Source organism: Cornus florida, unplaced genomic scaffold (assembly GCF_030987335.1).
Source record: "Cornus florida cultivar Cherokee Brave unplaced genomic scaffold, ASM3098733v1 CherokeeBrave_3.0.0_Hap2_Chr06, whole genome shotgun sequence".
NCBI lineage: Eukaryota > Viridiplantae > Streptophyta > Magnoliopsida > Cornales > Cornaceae > Cornus > Cornus florida.
Window position 1 is genome coordinate 91,326,242 of NW_026775576.1, and position 14,564 is coordinate 91,340,805.

General features: G+C 34.7%; 2 protein-coding genes across 3 annotated transcripts; one reads left to right on the forward strand and one right to left on the reverse strand.

Annotated features, from left to right (window-relative positions):
- The first annotated feature begins 3,942 nt into the window (after positions 1 to 3,942).
- Positions 3,943 to 8,902, forward strand: LOC132312850 (reticulon-like protein B16). Of its 2 annotated transcripts, none has more exons than XM_059811388.1 (6): positions 3,943 to 4,142; positions 4,412 to 4,583; positions 5,474 to 5,654; positions 5,783 to 5,924; positions 6,723 to 6,792; positions 8,314 to 8,902. In XM_059811388.1, exons 2-6 carry the CDS (start codon positions 4,436 to 4,438, stop codon positions 8,478 to 8,480), a joined length of 708 nt encoding a protein of 235 aa, XP_059667371.1. In that variant the 5' UTR covers positions 3,943 to 4,142; positions 4,412 to 4,435; the 3' UTR covers positions 8,481 to 8,902. The 2 variants fall into 2 exon arrangements, with proteins under 2 accessions (XP_059667371.1, XP_059667369.1); XM_059811386.1 differs by having other exon boundaries at positions 3,945 to 4,142; positions 4,428 to 4,583.
- A 668-nt stretch (positions 8,903 to 9,570) lies between these two features.
- LOC132312849 (uncharacterized) lies at positions 9,571 to 13,712 on the reverse strand. Its single transcript, XM_059811385.1, has 7 exons — positions 13,345 to 13,712; positions 11,334 to 11,382; positions 11,136 to 11,238; positions 10,700 to 10,795; positions 10,544 to 10,618; positions 9,980 to 10,049; positions 9,571 to 9,827 (listed from the first exon to the last, which is right to left on the reverse strand). The coding sequence occupies exons 1-7, from the start codon at positions 13,666 to 13,668 to the stop codon at positions 9,753 to 9,755; spliced, it is 792 nt and encodes a 263-aa protein (XP_059667368.1). The 5' UTR covers positions 13,669 to 13,712; the 3' UTR covers positions 9,571 to 9,752.
- Positions 13,713 to 14,564: the final 852 nt, after the last annotated feature.

The following is a 14,564-nucleotide window of genomic DNA, read 5'->3' on the forward strand; positions in this document are numbered from 1 at the left end:
AAACAATTAGTCAAATAATCAATTAAACAATTAAAAAAAATACAATAAAAATAAATAAATAAATACCGAGACTATCCTTTTAAAATTAGGGGTATTACAACAGACCTCAAAGCTAGAGGTATTAACTGTTGGGAGCAGATGGAACGAGAATTTCTCAACCGTTTCTACGGCACTCGTCGTACTGTAAGTATGCTGGAGCTTACAAACATAAAACAAATGAAGGGTGAACCCATGGTTAACTACATCAACCATTGGCGAGCTCTAAGTTTTGACTGCAAGGATCGTTTGTCTGAAATTTTTACAGTTGAAGCATGTATGCAAGGTATGCACTGGGAGCTTCTTTACATCTTACAAGGGATTAAGCCTTCCACATTTGAAGAGCTTGTTACCCGAGCCCATGACATGGAGCTTAGCATGGAAAATCGTGGTACTAGGAAAGATGTTGTAGATATACCCGACAACCTTTAAGAAGATGAGATAAGTGAGTCCGAAGAAGAAGACCATATACTTCCTAACTCTGATGACGAAATAGCTTCATTTTTCATTATAAGCATCATCTCGAAAGACTTGCATCAAGAAACGTACCATACTACAACAATGACTTCAATCGAAAGTGCAAAATCACAGGGGGCATTAAGTTAAGGAAACCAAGAAAAAAATCCTTAAAGTGATGACGAGATAGTTCGTGCCCTCCAGTATAAGCTTGGATTGTCATCTGATTCTTGCAAAGTTGAAGAAAATTATTAAAGTTAAAATGCTCCCCGATACGAGCAGAAACTGTCGATGACACTCCTTAATATGAATATAAACTATTTGTCTGAAAAGGAAAAAAAATAAATAAATAAAAAAATCAAGAATTCCTTGATATGAGTTTAAACTGTCTCCAAAAAAAAAAAAAAACACTCCTTGATACGAGTTTAAACTGTCTCTTAAAAAAAAAAATGACATTCCTTAACACGAGTTTAAACTGTGTACCTGAAAAAAATATCAAGAACTCATTGACACGAGTATAAACTGTTTGCCAAAAAACAAAATTTCAATGATATTCCTTGACAAGAGTTTAATTTGTCTACCTGAAAAAAAAAAAAAAAAAAAAAAAAAAAAAAAAAAAAAAAAAAAAAAATTTGTGAACTACATGATGACTTGATCCCTATTTAGGGTATGTAAGCATCTTGGAAGTTTGTTCCAAGTTCAGTCAACATAAAAAAAAAGGGGGCAAAGTGTGCTCATCGCGTGATATCAAAAGTGATTCGTCGCACCCTGTCAACTTGGCACGCCACCAAAGTATAGCTGCAAAGAAAATTTTGGTCTGTTGTTAAATTGTAACTACAAGGAAGAAATTTGACCGGCCGCCAAAGTGTAGCTGCAAAAAAGAATTTTGGTCTGTCATCATAGTTATAGCTACAAAAGAAATTTTGATCCGGCAAAGTGTAGCTGCGAAGAAATAAATTGGTTTGTCGCCAAACTGTAGCTGCCTAGAAAAATTCTGCTCACTACCGAGGTATTGCTGAAAGAAAAATTTTGCTTGCCGCCAAGGCATCGCTGAAGAATCCAATTCATCACCAAGGTGTTGTTACAACAAAATTTTGACTCACCACTGAAGTGTCGTTGAAAGAAAAAAAAAAAATTTGCTCGCCACCGAGGTGTTGCTGAAAGAAAATTTTGGCTTTCCGTCGAGGTATTGCTAAAAAAATATTTGCTCGCTGTCGATGTATTGCTGAAAGAGAAATTTGGCTTTCCGTTGAGATGTCGTTGAAGAAAATAATTCTGCTCGCTGCCGAGGTGTTGCTGAAAGAGAAATTTGGCTTTCTGTTGAGGTGTCGAAGAAAAAAAATTTCACTCACCGATAGAACCTTGAAGAATATTAGTGGTTGGGCACCAACATTCGAGGAATGCTTTAAATACATCTCCATGGTGATCATATGAAGACAGCTCGCCTATAGAACCATAACGAATATTAGTGGCTGGGCACCAACATTCGAGGAATGCTTTGAATACATCTCCATGGTGATCATATGAAGACAGCTTACCAATAGAATCATGAAGAATATTAGTGGCTGAGCACCAACATTCAAGGAATGCTTTGAATACATTTTCATGTCGATCATATGAAAATAGAGAGGCGAACAGAGCACCATATAGTTGTTGTTTTGATAGAAAGTCGTGGAAATGCGCCAAGACATCTTCTAACCACTCCCAATATAGTTCTGCGTGTGGCAAAGCAACATAAAGTATACAGGGAATACTCCATGATACTTCTTTCGCCTGAACATTGAGACCTAAGAGTGAAAACTGGTTTTCCTCAACTATTCTCTCATGAAGTGGAGAATTTAATATCAAGGCTTCCGAAACAATGGATTCTTCATTAATCTGATCAATACCAAAGTTGGTGAGGTCACCTGTAGCCTTACGTGTCCAATGAGAAGAACAATGTTCATTGTCGGGATCAGGCATTTGAATGCGTGTCCAATGAGAAGAACAATGTTCATTGTCAGGATCAGGCATATGAATGGCATTGCGACCGAAAAGTGAGTCGGATACGTTTAATGTGGTTTCTTAGCTTCTTCGACTATTTTCGCTCTCTAATTTGGTGAAGAACGACATGACTTTGGATGTGCTTGGTGTTCTTCGCCTTCAGGTTTACCCTCTGGATTTCTGGCCCTCTGGATTTCTGATTCCCTTAATTTCTGGACCTTCTGGATTTTTGAGTCTTTGAATTTCTGGACTCTCAATTTGTGTCCCCTTCTTCTTCCTCCAGGCCTCTATTTATAGGCTTCTTGGGTTGATAGGATAATGATACGTGTCATTCCCTGATAAGGATAAAATTATGACTGGGCGGAGCCGGTTATATTATGATAATTATCCTTAAAAATAATCATTTCAAATATATTTTATTAGGAATAACTATCTGTTTATTTAACCATCTGGACTGGGCTAATTAAATAATTTAAGTGGACCAAGCTTGGGCCAATATAATAACTTAATTAAACATTAGGCCCATATTTAATGGGTCCATTTGTCAAAACCAAAACTCACTAAAATTTTAGTGTCTACAGCGGCTGACACGTGTGTGTGTAGAGATATTGAGGGCATAATTATCATTTAAAATCAACAATTTCAGTCTAATAAAATATTAATGTAATATCAAGGGCATTATTGTCATTTCACAATAATTTAATGATTCTATCTCGTGAAGAAATTGCTTGGAACTGAAGGCATCTTGCTTCTGAACTTTGGATGCCTAAGTAAATACAAGCCTGCAACCATAGCCACCATTCTAAAATGTGTCACACAAAACACCAGTGCCGTAACAAGGCAGAAAACTATGAAGAGGCTAGTTGCTCTGGGGTCTTTCTAGCTCAGTAAATTACACACAAACACATTTGTTTCCTTGAGGACTCGATCACTTAACCTTCCGTTTAAAAGGAAGATTGAACTTAGTCCTCGGTGGTGGATTCTATGTGTTCCTTGTATCACTACATATCATGAATTCACAACATCAATTTAATACTCAAGAATGCTTAATTCGTGTTATTTCTTCTGTCACATAAATGGAGCATCGTGATAGTTTTTGTTAGTTTAGAAAAAAATTTAATAATTAAGAAGGTTGTATGTCGTTTTTGTAAACAAGATGGGATTTTTACGATTTTAGCCCATTATTTTACTAGACATACATATATAAATATATATATGGTTTTAATGTTTAATGCATTGAGACTTTAGTATTGACTTGAGTTTGCGAATTATTTGTCTTTTAATACATGTACTATTAAAGATAATTTTTCTAATACAAAATTACTACTACTATTAAAGTTAAATAATTATGAATGGCAAATGTAATGAGCGGTTCGCCACGCGCTTTCAAGAACGTGGATAAACAAACCATATAGTACCAATTCGGTGGCTTTGGACCGACGAACGACGTCGTTTGGTGCCGGTAAACTTTCTCTATCGAGACGAATGTTTTTGTTCATCGATATGTGTTGAAAGAGTTTGTTCATTGACTCAATAAAAAAAAGCCTTCAACGATCATCGATCCATCACCAACCTATTTGATCACTTTCCAATTGAGATTACAACTTCCAATCCCTGAAAATATTGTTCAACTCAGCGGCTCGAACCGTCACGTTTGCTTGACCGAGGTTTGTGATTCACATCTAGGGTTACAAATCTGTTCTACACGATTGTCCTACAGTTTCTGATTGAATTTTCGATTATTCAGTAAATTAACAATATATTTACATTTATTTTTGTTTCAATTTTGGTGGTGTTATGTGTTAACAGTGAATTTTATGGAAAATGCATATGATGTCTTTTATACAAATTTTTTGAGTGAAGTTGTTTGAATGTTCAATTTTTGTTTCAATTTTGCTTGTATAGTTGTAGGACTCTTTTGTTATCATTTTTGTAGTGTCATGTGTTGACAGTGAATTTCATGGAAAATGCAAACGATGTCTGCAATCTTGAGGGTGATGGAGATGGAAGGAACAGTACGTGTTGTACTTCGTCGACATCTTGTAGCTCGTCGTACCGATTATTCGGTCGACGAACTACGATTCACCAGATGATGGGTGGTGGTAAAGGTAATATAGTCTATTCTTCTTCCTATATGTGTGTTTATATATGTACATATATATTGAACTTATTCATTTATTGAGCAAAAGTCGGGTGCTGATGAAGTTGATATCCATTCATTAATGAATTAAAATGAAAGAATAAACAAAAACCTTTTATCCACTGCCCAGTGAAGAATTTTTTGTACTCTGGTTTGATGTATCCCTTTTGAGGAAGTATCTAAATTAAGCAATCTAAGTCCCTAAGTATGAAACTTTAATGTCAAACTTGCTACGTTTATGTCAGTGTGGAAATTGTTATTTTTATAATTGTAATCAAGGACAAAAAAAATTGAGAGTTCTTGTGTTTAGACTGTTGTGGGCAGTTCTTGCTATCTTATTGAACTTTATTTTTTGAGTGGTTTTCCCTCAAATTTTAGGTACAATGTGCATTTAATTTTGCTTTTGAGAATTGAGCCATAGTTAATTAAAATTAATACCTCATTTGACAGTCATTGATATTTAGGCCTACTAGTTAGGCCTATTTGTCAAAGTGAAACAATTATGGCCATTGATGCCCTGAAGTGGGACCCAGTTTTAGGCCTTACTTCAGACCATCAACGGCCTTAATTGTTTCATTTTGACAAATAGGTCTTACTAGTCGGCATGAATATCATGACTCTTTCGCTACCCTTCTTTTCTGTTAGCTGTTGCTAACTTTTTTGCTACACGTAAAAGGGGGCAGCATCTTGTTATTGCAGTATCAACGTTCTGTTTGGATTTATCTAATGCAAAGAAACAAAATTGAACGACCTTAGTGTTATTTTCCTAATATTCTCCCTGCATTCATCCTCTTTCCGTGTTTATGATTGCTTTGTCATGGATATGTTCAACTTATTTATGGTGTACTTTGTTCTTAGCTGCTGATGTTATATTGTGGAAGCGGCGGCGTGTTTCATGTGGCATCGTTGTTGTTGCTACAGTTGCGTGGATCCTATTTGAGCGGTCAGGATTGTCATTCTTATCAGTTTGTTCCGACGTCTTACTGATTTTGATTGTATTGTTGTTTTCCCGGGCCAACTATGCTGCTTTTAGAAATGAGTATGATTGTTCAACCCTCTGTGAACATTGATAATATTTGTTTCATTGTTTTAGTGCTGGAGTTATTTATGATTACTGATTCTTTTTTACTTATCAAAAAAAAATGATTACTGATTCTTTTTGTGCAGACAACTTCAAACATTACCTGAACTAGTCTTGTCAGAAGAAATGGTCAATAATGCTGCAGCATCTTTTCGTGTCAAAATTAATTATGTTCTGCTTATGGCTCATGATATCACCCGTGGCAAAGACTTCAGACTATTTTTTAAGGTTAGTGACAGTCAATATGTCATGAACATAATTCAATCACATTTAAGATAAAATTCATTCTTTCATATTATACATACATTCATTATTTTTAAGATAAATAATACTTTTATCGTGTAAAAAGGCATTTAAAAGATAGTATTGTTTATGAAAAGAAAGAAAACGAAAATATGGTTTGCAAGTGAAATGTGTGTGTGAGGGAGGGAGGGAGGGAGGGAGGATCTCTAGTTAACAATGTGATTAAAGTGATTTTCTAGCTAACAAAGGGAGGTCAGGGGGGTGGATTGTCAGGATTAGGTAGTAAGGAAAGCCAAAATAGTTTCTATTTTATAATTATGATCCTCCTAGTAGAACAAAATGGAAGAGCGTGGATTGTATAACCACCTCGAGTGGTTGGAATGGAGCTTTATTGAGTTGAGTTGAGTTTAGTCAATTGCCGGATGCTGTTAATTTTGGTTTCATAATACACAAGTTTGGCGAATGATGTTTGGTAAGTGCCATATTAAAGTAGGTAATAGCTAATACATGGCCTTAATATAAATGCTGTACACATTATTTAATGTAAATTGGAGAAAAAGTATACACAATGACCATTTTGTTCACCAACTTGGTTGGATTTGGACATTAGTATAGATATTATTCCATGATGTTGTTGACCTTCATCCTGCATGCCTCATGGGTTATTTGTGGTTAGCAACGTAGAAAATTATCCTTGGAATTCATTCAACCAAAACTATGTCTCTACCTTAATTGTTCACTGTAATCAAGATATTTTCTGATTAAACTTTGTCAAATTGACAGGTGGTGGTCTGTCTGTGGCTCTTGTCTGTCATTGGTACTGTAGTTTCTTTCTGCACGCTTGCCTATATTGGTATGTGAATTCATCCTTGTCAGTCAGCTCATTGCAGTAGGTGATGTATTTTGACACAAACTATCCAAACTTTTGTTTTATTTTATTTTATTTTCTTTCCTTTATTCCTTTCCTTTTTTCATTTCTGAATCATGTTCGGGTAATTCAGACTCTCAGTTGTTTCATTAGAGCCACATATGGCGTATTCTAGCTTTGTTGTTTTTTTCCTATTGATGAGGTTTGTAGGCTGATCATTGAGGTCTATTGCTATAAAAATTAGGCTATAATTAAATCGTTGTCTATCTCAAGTTTCTATGATTCTGTGCATTGGTGAATTCAGGCTGTTGAATATTATATCTACAATTAATCCGTGAATGCAAATACTGAAATTAGTGAAATTTCAAATTAACAAAGTAAACATAAAGTGAAGGCGATAACATAAAAAATACTTTAACATGAAAATAGCAAAAGAAATATCAAATATTATAGGATATGCACATATATACGAACATGAGAGAGATTGCGGCTCTTGCTTGTTGTAGTGATCAAATATAGTCGCCGACAACTTGAGAATGTGGGTCCAAACAAAATAACTCAGTGCAAATAATGCCAAATGTTTCATTAATTTATGCTTATATTTCTTATATGGTTCTTCTATTTTTATATTCGTTTGTTTTTTATGTATATTTTTAGGCTTGTATATTTCTTATGCCACTTGCAGTGTTTCTCATCCAAAAACGTGATTTTTGTCTAATGAAGGGTCTTAGTGACCTTATGTTAGACCTCTGCCCTCGTACTTTTTTTAATATCATCTTGTTTTGCATTTTTGTACTTGAGCAGTGTGTTTGTATGTTTTTAGTTCAATTAACAACATCGTAAATGAATTTGATTTTCTTTGGAATTTTAATCCCTAGGGCATAAAGAAGTATGCTCTTACTTTCAAGATGTTTTGTGGATTCAGGGCCTGCAGAATTAATATATAAAGCAAACAAATAGTGGATATTAAATTGGAGTTTTAAATTAAAATGTAATATAACCTATGTGAGTTTGTAAAATGTTCTCACGAAGACAACGTTTTCATTTTGACCTTGTTTAACAAGATGGATTGATTCAATTCCATTGAACATGCCACGAGAAATGGTATTTAGATCAAGAGAAATGGTATTTTCTGCAGACATTATATGATTTTATGCTCTAGATGCCATATTTTGTGGATCTGAAATAAAAGGTGTAGATTCAAATGAATGAGAATTGGTACTTATTTTTTCACTTATTGTTTAGTATTTTGCTGTATTTTGGGTTTTTTAATATGTTATTGGAATCAATTATTCATAAAGTTAACAAGTTAACCTGCTGTACCACCTGTTAATGTGGATCTGATTGAGCCATTTCCTTTTGTGGGTTGTTAATGATTATGGATCTGTTGATCTTTGTATTGAGGTGCTTTCAACTAGGTATTTACGCTTGGAATTCATTGTTTAGAAGTCCTGTGAAGTTTTAATCATTTATGTTCTTACATTTTTGCCATTTGAACTGTGACAGGAGTCCTTTTATCTGTCACTCTTCCCGCCCTGTACAACAGATATGAAGAGCATGTTGATCGGTATGCTGGTTTGATCCACCGAAAATTTTCGAAACACTATAAGATAGTGGATGAAAGTGTTATTGGCAGAATCCCACGGAGTTTAGCCAAGGAAAAAGATTTGTGAACCAGATGTCCTGCCTACGGATCTCAACTTCGTGTGCAATGCGCTACTTCATCTTGCCTTTTTCATTAAAACTGAAAGGGTGATCTCCCCTGGTTTGTTATGGAATAAGATGGTCCTGCTTGTACAAACAGGGTCATTGTGAAGATTGAGTGGCCTGCTGTTTCTGAGTTGTTATCTACTTCTGAAGGTCCTACCGTGTTTGTTTCAAGTATCATATAGTTGGTTGTTTTTCAAATTTTGCTATTTGTCGAGGAAGAAAGAAATATGAGCCAGCATTGCAATGGTACGACGCCAAACATGATACGACATAATTTGAGATTGTTAAACATTGCACAATGTTTGATTATGCATGGGTTTTGCAATGTGAATCCTTGTGTTGACAGTGTTGTGATCTGGTAATGAGAATTTCTGTGCTTTTGAAATGTTTGCCAGTGAAACAAATTACAGCTGACAATGACATTTAAGGGCTTCGAAGTCGATGGAAGATTTCTTGAAAGCAAATCTACCGCAAGGAACGGAAGATTCATGAAAGTAGGTGTGAACCAAGTGGAACTTCCTATCAGGAGGCATTCTAGCAAATTTATTTACTCGTAAAATTGTCACGCTTTTGAGAGTACATAATGGAATTCATATAGGAGTAATAACTTACTACTATATGCAAATAGAGTGGGGCTTGGGGCATTACTTAAAGGGCGAGAACGCCCAGTTCTCGTTCTCTGATCGGTTATTTTTGTGTTTAAATTTTTCCTTCCCTTCGTATGCCAAGATTTTAAAAAAGAAAAAAAGAACAGAAAAGGCTTGGACTGACATTCGCACACCATTTTTATACTTTTATGCTCCCATATGATTTTTAAAAATGGAATGACAAAATTACCCTTCAAATCTAAAGTAATAAGAATATTTCCTTTTGAAAGGACACAACTGTGACATCGTTTTTGTAAAGAAACTACATAAGAGTATTAAAAGAGGGGAGTGAGTATCATTTTGTCTTTTATTTATCATTTTATTTTTTTATTTATTCATCTTCTCTGTGGGGTACAAGCATCAAGAATAAGCAAACATACACAGGAAGGAACCTACTGCCTAAACATGTAAAACAAATAATACTATTATTGTGATCTTTAATACAGAGGTCAACACCTATATTATTAGTTTTGTGGAGCCACTAGCAGTTTCACATAGAGAGATATCAACATGCCATTTATACTTCCATCTAATGCTTTCTGCATCACCCGTACATACTAGAGAAGTAGCCATGATTCTACACATGGGCTAATTTTGGAGCAACTCTTTCGTCTTGTTCAACCAAACATTGTAGATATCATCCGAGAACAGAACAAAGTGGACCTGCAACCATTGCATAAAGTTTAAAAAGTATATATATATATTCAAATTAGTATTCACTAGTAAAATAAAATGGTTTATGCTATTCATTTGAAGTATTTCACAATGCAAATTGCAATCATTTGATGAAGAAATCCAAGAATTTACATACATACCTCTTTGAAGTCATTTGCAAACTCTCTGATTGAAGATATAGCCACAGTAGCAGCTTCACCATAAGGATATCTGAAATAAAATTTGAATATGAAATGAAAGATTCAGGGTTACGCTCTCCATCAACAACAAATACAGAAAAGACTCGGTACATTAATTGCTACTTGTGCTATCAAAAGATGGATTTATACAAAAAGAATCATCCAATGAATTACTGTACGAGTCCAAGTTACTAAAATGTCTACATCTCAATCCAGCTGATTCAATGTTGTCAAAGGCGCGCCGCACGCCTAGGCTCCAGGATTATATAGGCGCAAGACTAACTCCTGTAGTGTGCCCAAGTGCGCATTTGACATTATTTGTGCCTTTAATATGGAATTTGAATTCTTTAATAGTCTCGCCTCGCGCCTAGGCTCTAGAAGACCTCTAGTGCCTTGGACTTTTGATAACATTGAGCTAATTAAAGAAATTATCTCGAGATTTGAGAAAGGCGACAGAAATTTCACAAGTTTTTTTGCATTTGATTGGTATTGCCATCTCAGAGCAACTGATGGTTCTTTACTTACCCGTAGACACCACACGATATAGCAGTGAATGCAATATATTGAATGTTGTTTTCTTTGGCAACTCGTAAACTGTTTCTGTAACAAAAAGGGCTCTTGTTAGGACATGATAAATCAAACTTTTTAACATGAAGACCAGCAAGAAACTTAATAATGTACCTGTATGCACTTGTCAGAGAGGCCTCGGGGTTACTATCAACATCATATATGGGCCCTACAGTGTGAATTACATGAGATGCAGGTAATCCAAATCCCCTGCAAATGTCAAACTTGTTAGTAAATGTGCTATGTATTTTCTCACCTTTCAAATAGGAAGTCGTGGGTTTAGGGTTTACTTGGTTATAACTCTGAAAACAATTCCCAAGAACTCGGACAAAAAAAAAAAACTGTTTTCAGAAAACTATAAATAGTTCTATGAAAACATACATTTTTATACCCGAGTTTTCAAAAAATGGCAGTGTTTTTTTATACAATTTACTGTTTTTAGAGAAACAGAAAAGTATTTCCAGAATTACAAACCAAACAAGCTTTAAAGTCCTCGTAAGGATAACATGAGTGTGAGTTTCTTCTTGGAAAAAAAAAAAAAAAACCGTACGGAGTAATCCTGGCTTCTCCGGTGGGGCAGCGAACTCCACGTCTGACTTCTGGGACATTATAGCATGCAGCTTGAAGTTCTGGACCAGCAGCTCTATGTATGGCTGACAAAAGACATCCATACTTGTGGTAGTGTTCATTGGAAACATTTTTATCAGAAATATGTGGAAAAAAAATAATAATAATAATAAATATGTACCTCCATCAGCCCCACCACCTCCAAGCATTCGCTCATTTGCTGGATTGACCTGTGCAAAGTACTCATCCAAGTATAAGAAAACACATTTAAAAGTTATATTCAGCAAATTCATTGTTTAGACTTTTACATTACTGAATTGGTTTTTTCCGAATCATCGGATAAAATTTAACCTCTAAATCAGTAGATTTAACAGCTAAAAGGTGCTATTAAATCCATCCCAACTGCAATTTGTGATTTCAAATCGCAAATCTATATTCAGTTTTCTAAATGCACTCTTATTAGATAATTTGAAATTCCAAACAATGACATCAACTAATAATTGCAAAATTTATTTAGGGTGCATTTTTTCTGAAATGAAATGGCTTCATTGTGTTTTTATACACTATATAGTTTTCTAAAGGTACAAAATCTATCATCCAAAAGGATACCACTTTACAGAAAATGGGAGCCAGCACTACAACTAACGACATATCATCGATCACTTTTAAAAGGAAATCACTTTTTTTAATGATGTGTGTCACCATTTTCACAAACACTCGTGGAAATAGATATGTATATTATTAATTTTTTAATGAAAAAAAATGGGGCAATTAAATTTCCAAGAAACATCCAAACGGCCCTTAATCAATCAATGGCCTCGTGTGTTTTGTGCTTGGTTGGTTGACATATATAGAAAATATAAAGTTAATTAGTCATCATTAACAATGTTCAAAATCAAATCTCATTTCATAATTACCTAGTTAATATTTAATTCAAATCAACATCCCGCCATGAGTGATACGTTGTTTGTCAATATATATATATAATTGCAAAGATTAAAATCATGCAAGCCTCACAATTACTCGTCACTGTGGTGTTTGACAAAATTAGACTGCTTTGTGTGAATTTTTGCTTGACATATGCATAAATGCAACTCATAGACATCATTTCCAAAAACAAAAAATAAAAATCCCCATGTCAATACGACCATATCACATAAAGCATCAATCAAGAAAGGAATATATATATATATATATATATATATATATATATATATATAACACTCCGATACAAATTACCTATGGCTACATTTGACACGCGTTTTGTTTCTGCTGTTTTTGTTTTTGGGCTGCTACAGTGTCAATTTTGACAACAAAAGCATGTTTTGTGCAGCCTTATTTTATTTTACATGATGCTAAAACACTTCGTGAACAGTGGCCCAAAACCAAAACACCAAATAATTGTTTTTTCTTGTTTTGACAATGGCTCATGGCCCAAAACTATAACGTAACTATTTTGACAACATTTCCACAACAAAATATCATTCCCAAACGTACTTCCGATTTTTTTCCAAAACAATACTATGGCAAAAACACTGTTACTGTTTTAGCAAAAAATAAAATGCCTAAAACAAAACACATACCAAACGGGCCCTAAACCAATGATTCTTCTTATAGCTTTACTTGATTAAAATGTAACCATATTTACGATAACAAGCTTCTGGATAATAAGCTTCTGGTTATCCATCAGTACTCAATAATTATTAAATAGCACCAAAATTCACAATAAAATCCATCATGATCGACCTAAGAAAGATGAATTGTTTGAATTTTTGTACAATTTTATGTGTTTATATATAAGGGTGGGTCCTGAAAGTGGGCCTTGGTGTAATAGTAGAGTTGATCCGATACGATTAGAAGGTCCCGGTCTCAAAATTAAAAATAATCTCTCCACACGGAGGTAAAATAAGCTTAATCCTCTATCATTACCTAGTTAGTACTTAGTAGAGAGTTGAGTGCCCCGCACGAAAAAAGAGCCTGGGTAGCCTTTTTTATACGATCCAGGGTACATAACGGTATAAATACACTCCCTATATTATGAAACGGAGTTCGGGTTCAAAAGGGCATACTGTCTTTTACATCTAATTCTCTCCGAACCCTAAAGCGACGGGATTCTCAGACTGCCTTTGATGTGTTAATATATGTATAGAGTACTCTATAGATCCGCTAAAAGAAGAGGTAGAAGGACTTACAATGGCATCGGAAGAGCCATCGACGATCCACTCTGTGATGTCTCCTTTCTGGATTTTGAGGACGCTTGAGGGAGACAAAGCGAAGTGAGCCACATGGTGACTGTCCTCATCTCCTCCATTGGACAGGGTGGTAACATAATTAGCAGAGCTCGAACCTCCACCATTAGCAAGCACACTGCTTTCCTCCATTTTAGAGATCAATGAAAAGTTTCTGATTAGGGTTTGTCTTTTGTGGATAATTTTAGGGTTTGGGTTAAAGAGAGATTTGAGGAACGGAGTCTCGAGTCTACTACGGAGCAAAGCAGGACTAACAATGGTCGTCATTTGTTGATTGGTGAGTGCTGTGTGAGAGTAGACGATATTGGTTGGTAAAACTATAGGGTTTTCCACGTTTCGAGTGATTATTGGTGGGCATCGAACAAAGTCAGAAGGAGACAAAATTGCGTGTTCACTTTTTCGGAATCAACCAATAATATAGTGTGATTGTACGAGGTCTGTTATGCTTTTTTTAAATACAACGCCAGCTGTCTCTACATTGGTGTTCTCAGTTCAGATGCTGACACGTGTACAACCTAGAGCCAGTAGGCTTACTTATCCCTAACGCTCAGGCGCATTCGGGTATGGACTCAAGTAAGCCGATTCAAACTCGGTGGACTGTGGGGTGACAATAGTTTGACGGGATCGATTTAAATTGGTATGTTAATCAAATGTGTTGGGTTTAATTTTTTCCGATATCTTATTATTTGATTAGACTTATTTAAGTAAATATGTCGTATTTATGTATGAGATGGTCATGATAATAAGAATTTTATTTAAACTTTTCTTATTGTGTTGTGTCATTTTGTGGAATAACTACTAAATCAATCACACTTTTACAGATAAAATATTGATAGTTTTTCTTTTTTTAAGTTCGAAAATTGATGGTTATAAAACAATATTTTGCATAAATTAAGTGGGAATATAAATACAATTGTTGAGATGGTATCATAAGACTAGAAAGTATATAATTAAAAATAATCATATTTGAGAGGTAGTTGGAGTAAAAGATAAAATGCGAAAAAAATTAATTTAAAAATGCTTGATTATTGTTGTTGTATTAGTGGGTTATTCATTTATTAAACAAATTACGTGAATCAAGATGCACAGAAAATTGAAATATTATTGTGGTGTAAATTTTTTTTTATATATATATACAACTATAACTATCTGTAATGGTGGAG

What these genes read in the sequence shown, in the direction of transcription:
- LOC132312850 (XM_059811388.1), top strand. Translation starts at nt 4,436, where the DNA reads ATGGAAAATGCAAACGATGTCTGCAATCTTGAGGGTGATGGAGATGGA. An exon ending in TATGCTGCTTTTAGAAATGA is followed by an intron (nt 5,655 to 5,782) that starts GTATGATTGTTC and finishes CTTTTTGTGCAG; the next exon opens with ACAACTTCAAACATTACCTG. An exon ending in CTGCACGCTTGCCTATATTG is followed by an intron (nt 6,793 to 8,313) that starts GTATGTGAATTC and finishes GAACTGTGACAG; the next exon opens with GAGTCCTTTTATCTGTCACT.
- LOC132312849 (XM_059811385.1), bottom strand. Translation starts at nt 13,668, where the DNA reads ATGACGACCATTGTTAGTCCTGCTTTGCTCCGTAGTAGACTCGAGACT. An exon ending in ATGGCTCTTCCGATGCCATT is followed by an intron (nt 11,383 to 13,344) that starts GTAAGTCCTTCT and finishes TACTTTGCACAG; the next exon opens with GTCAATCCAGCAAATGAGCG. An exon ending in TTGCAAATGACTTCAAAGAG is followed by an intron (nt 9,828 to 9,979) that starts GTATGTATGTAA and finishes CAATGGTTGCAG; the next exon opens with GTCCACTTTGTTCTGTTCTC.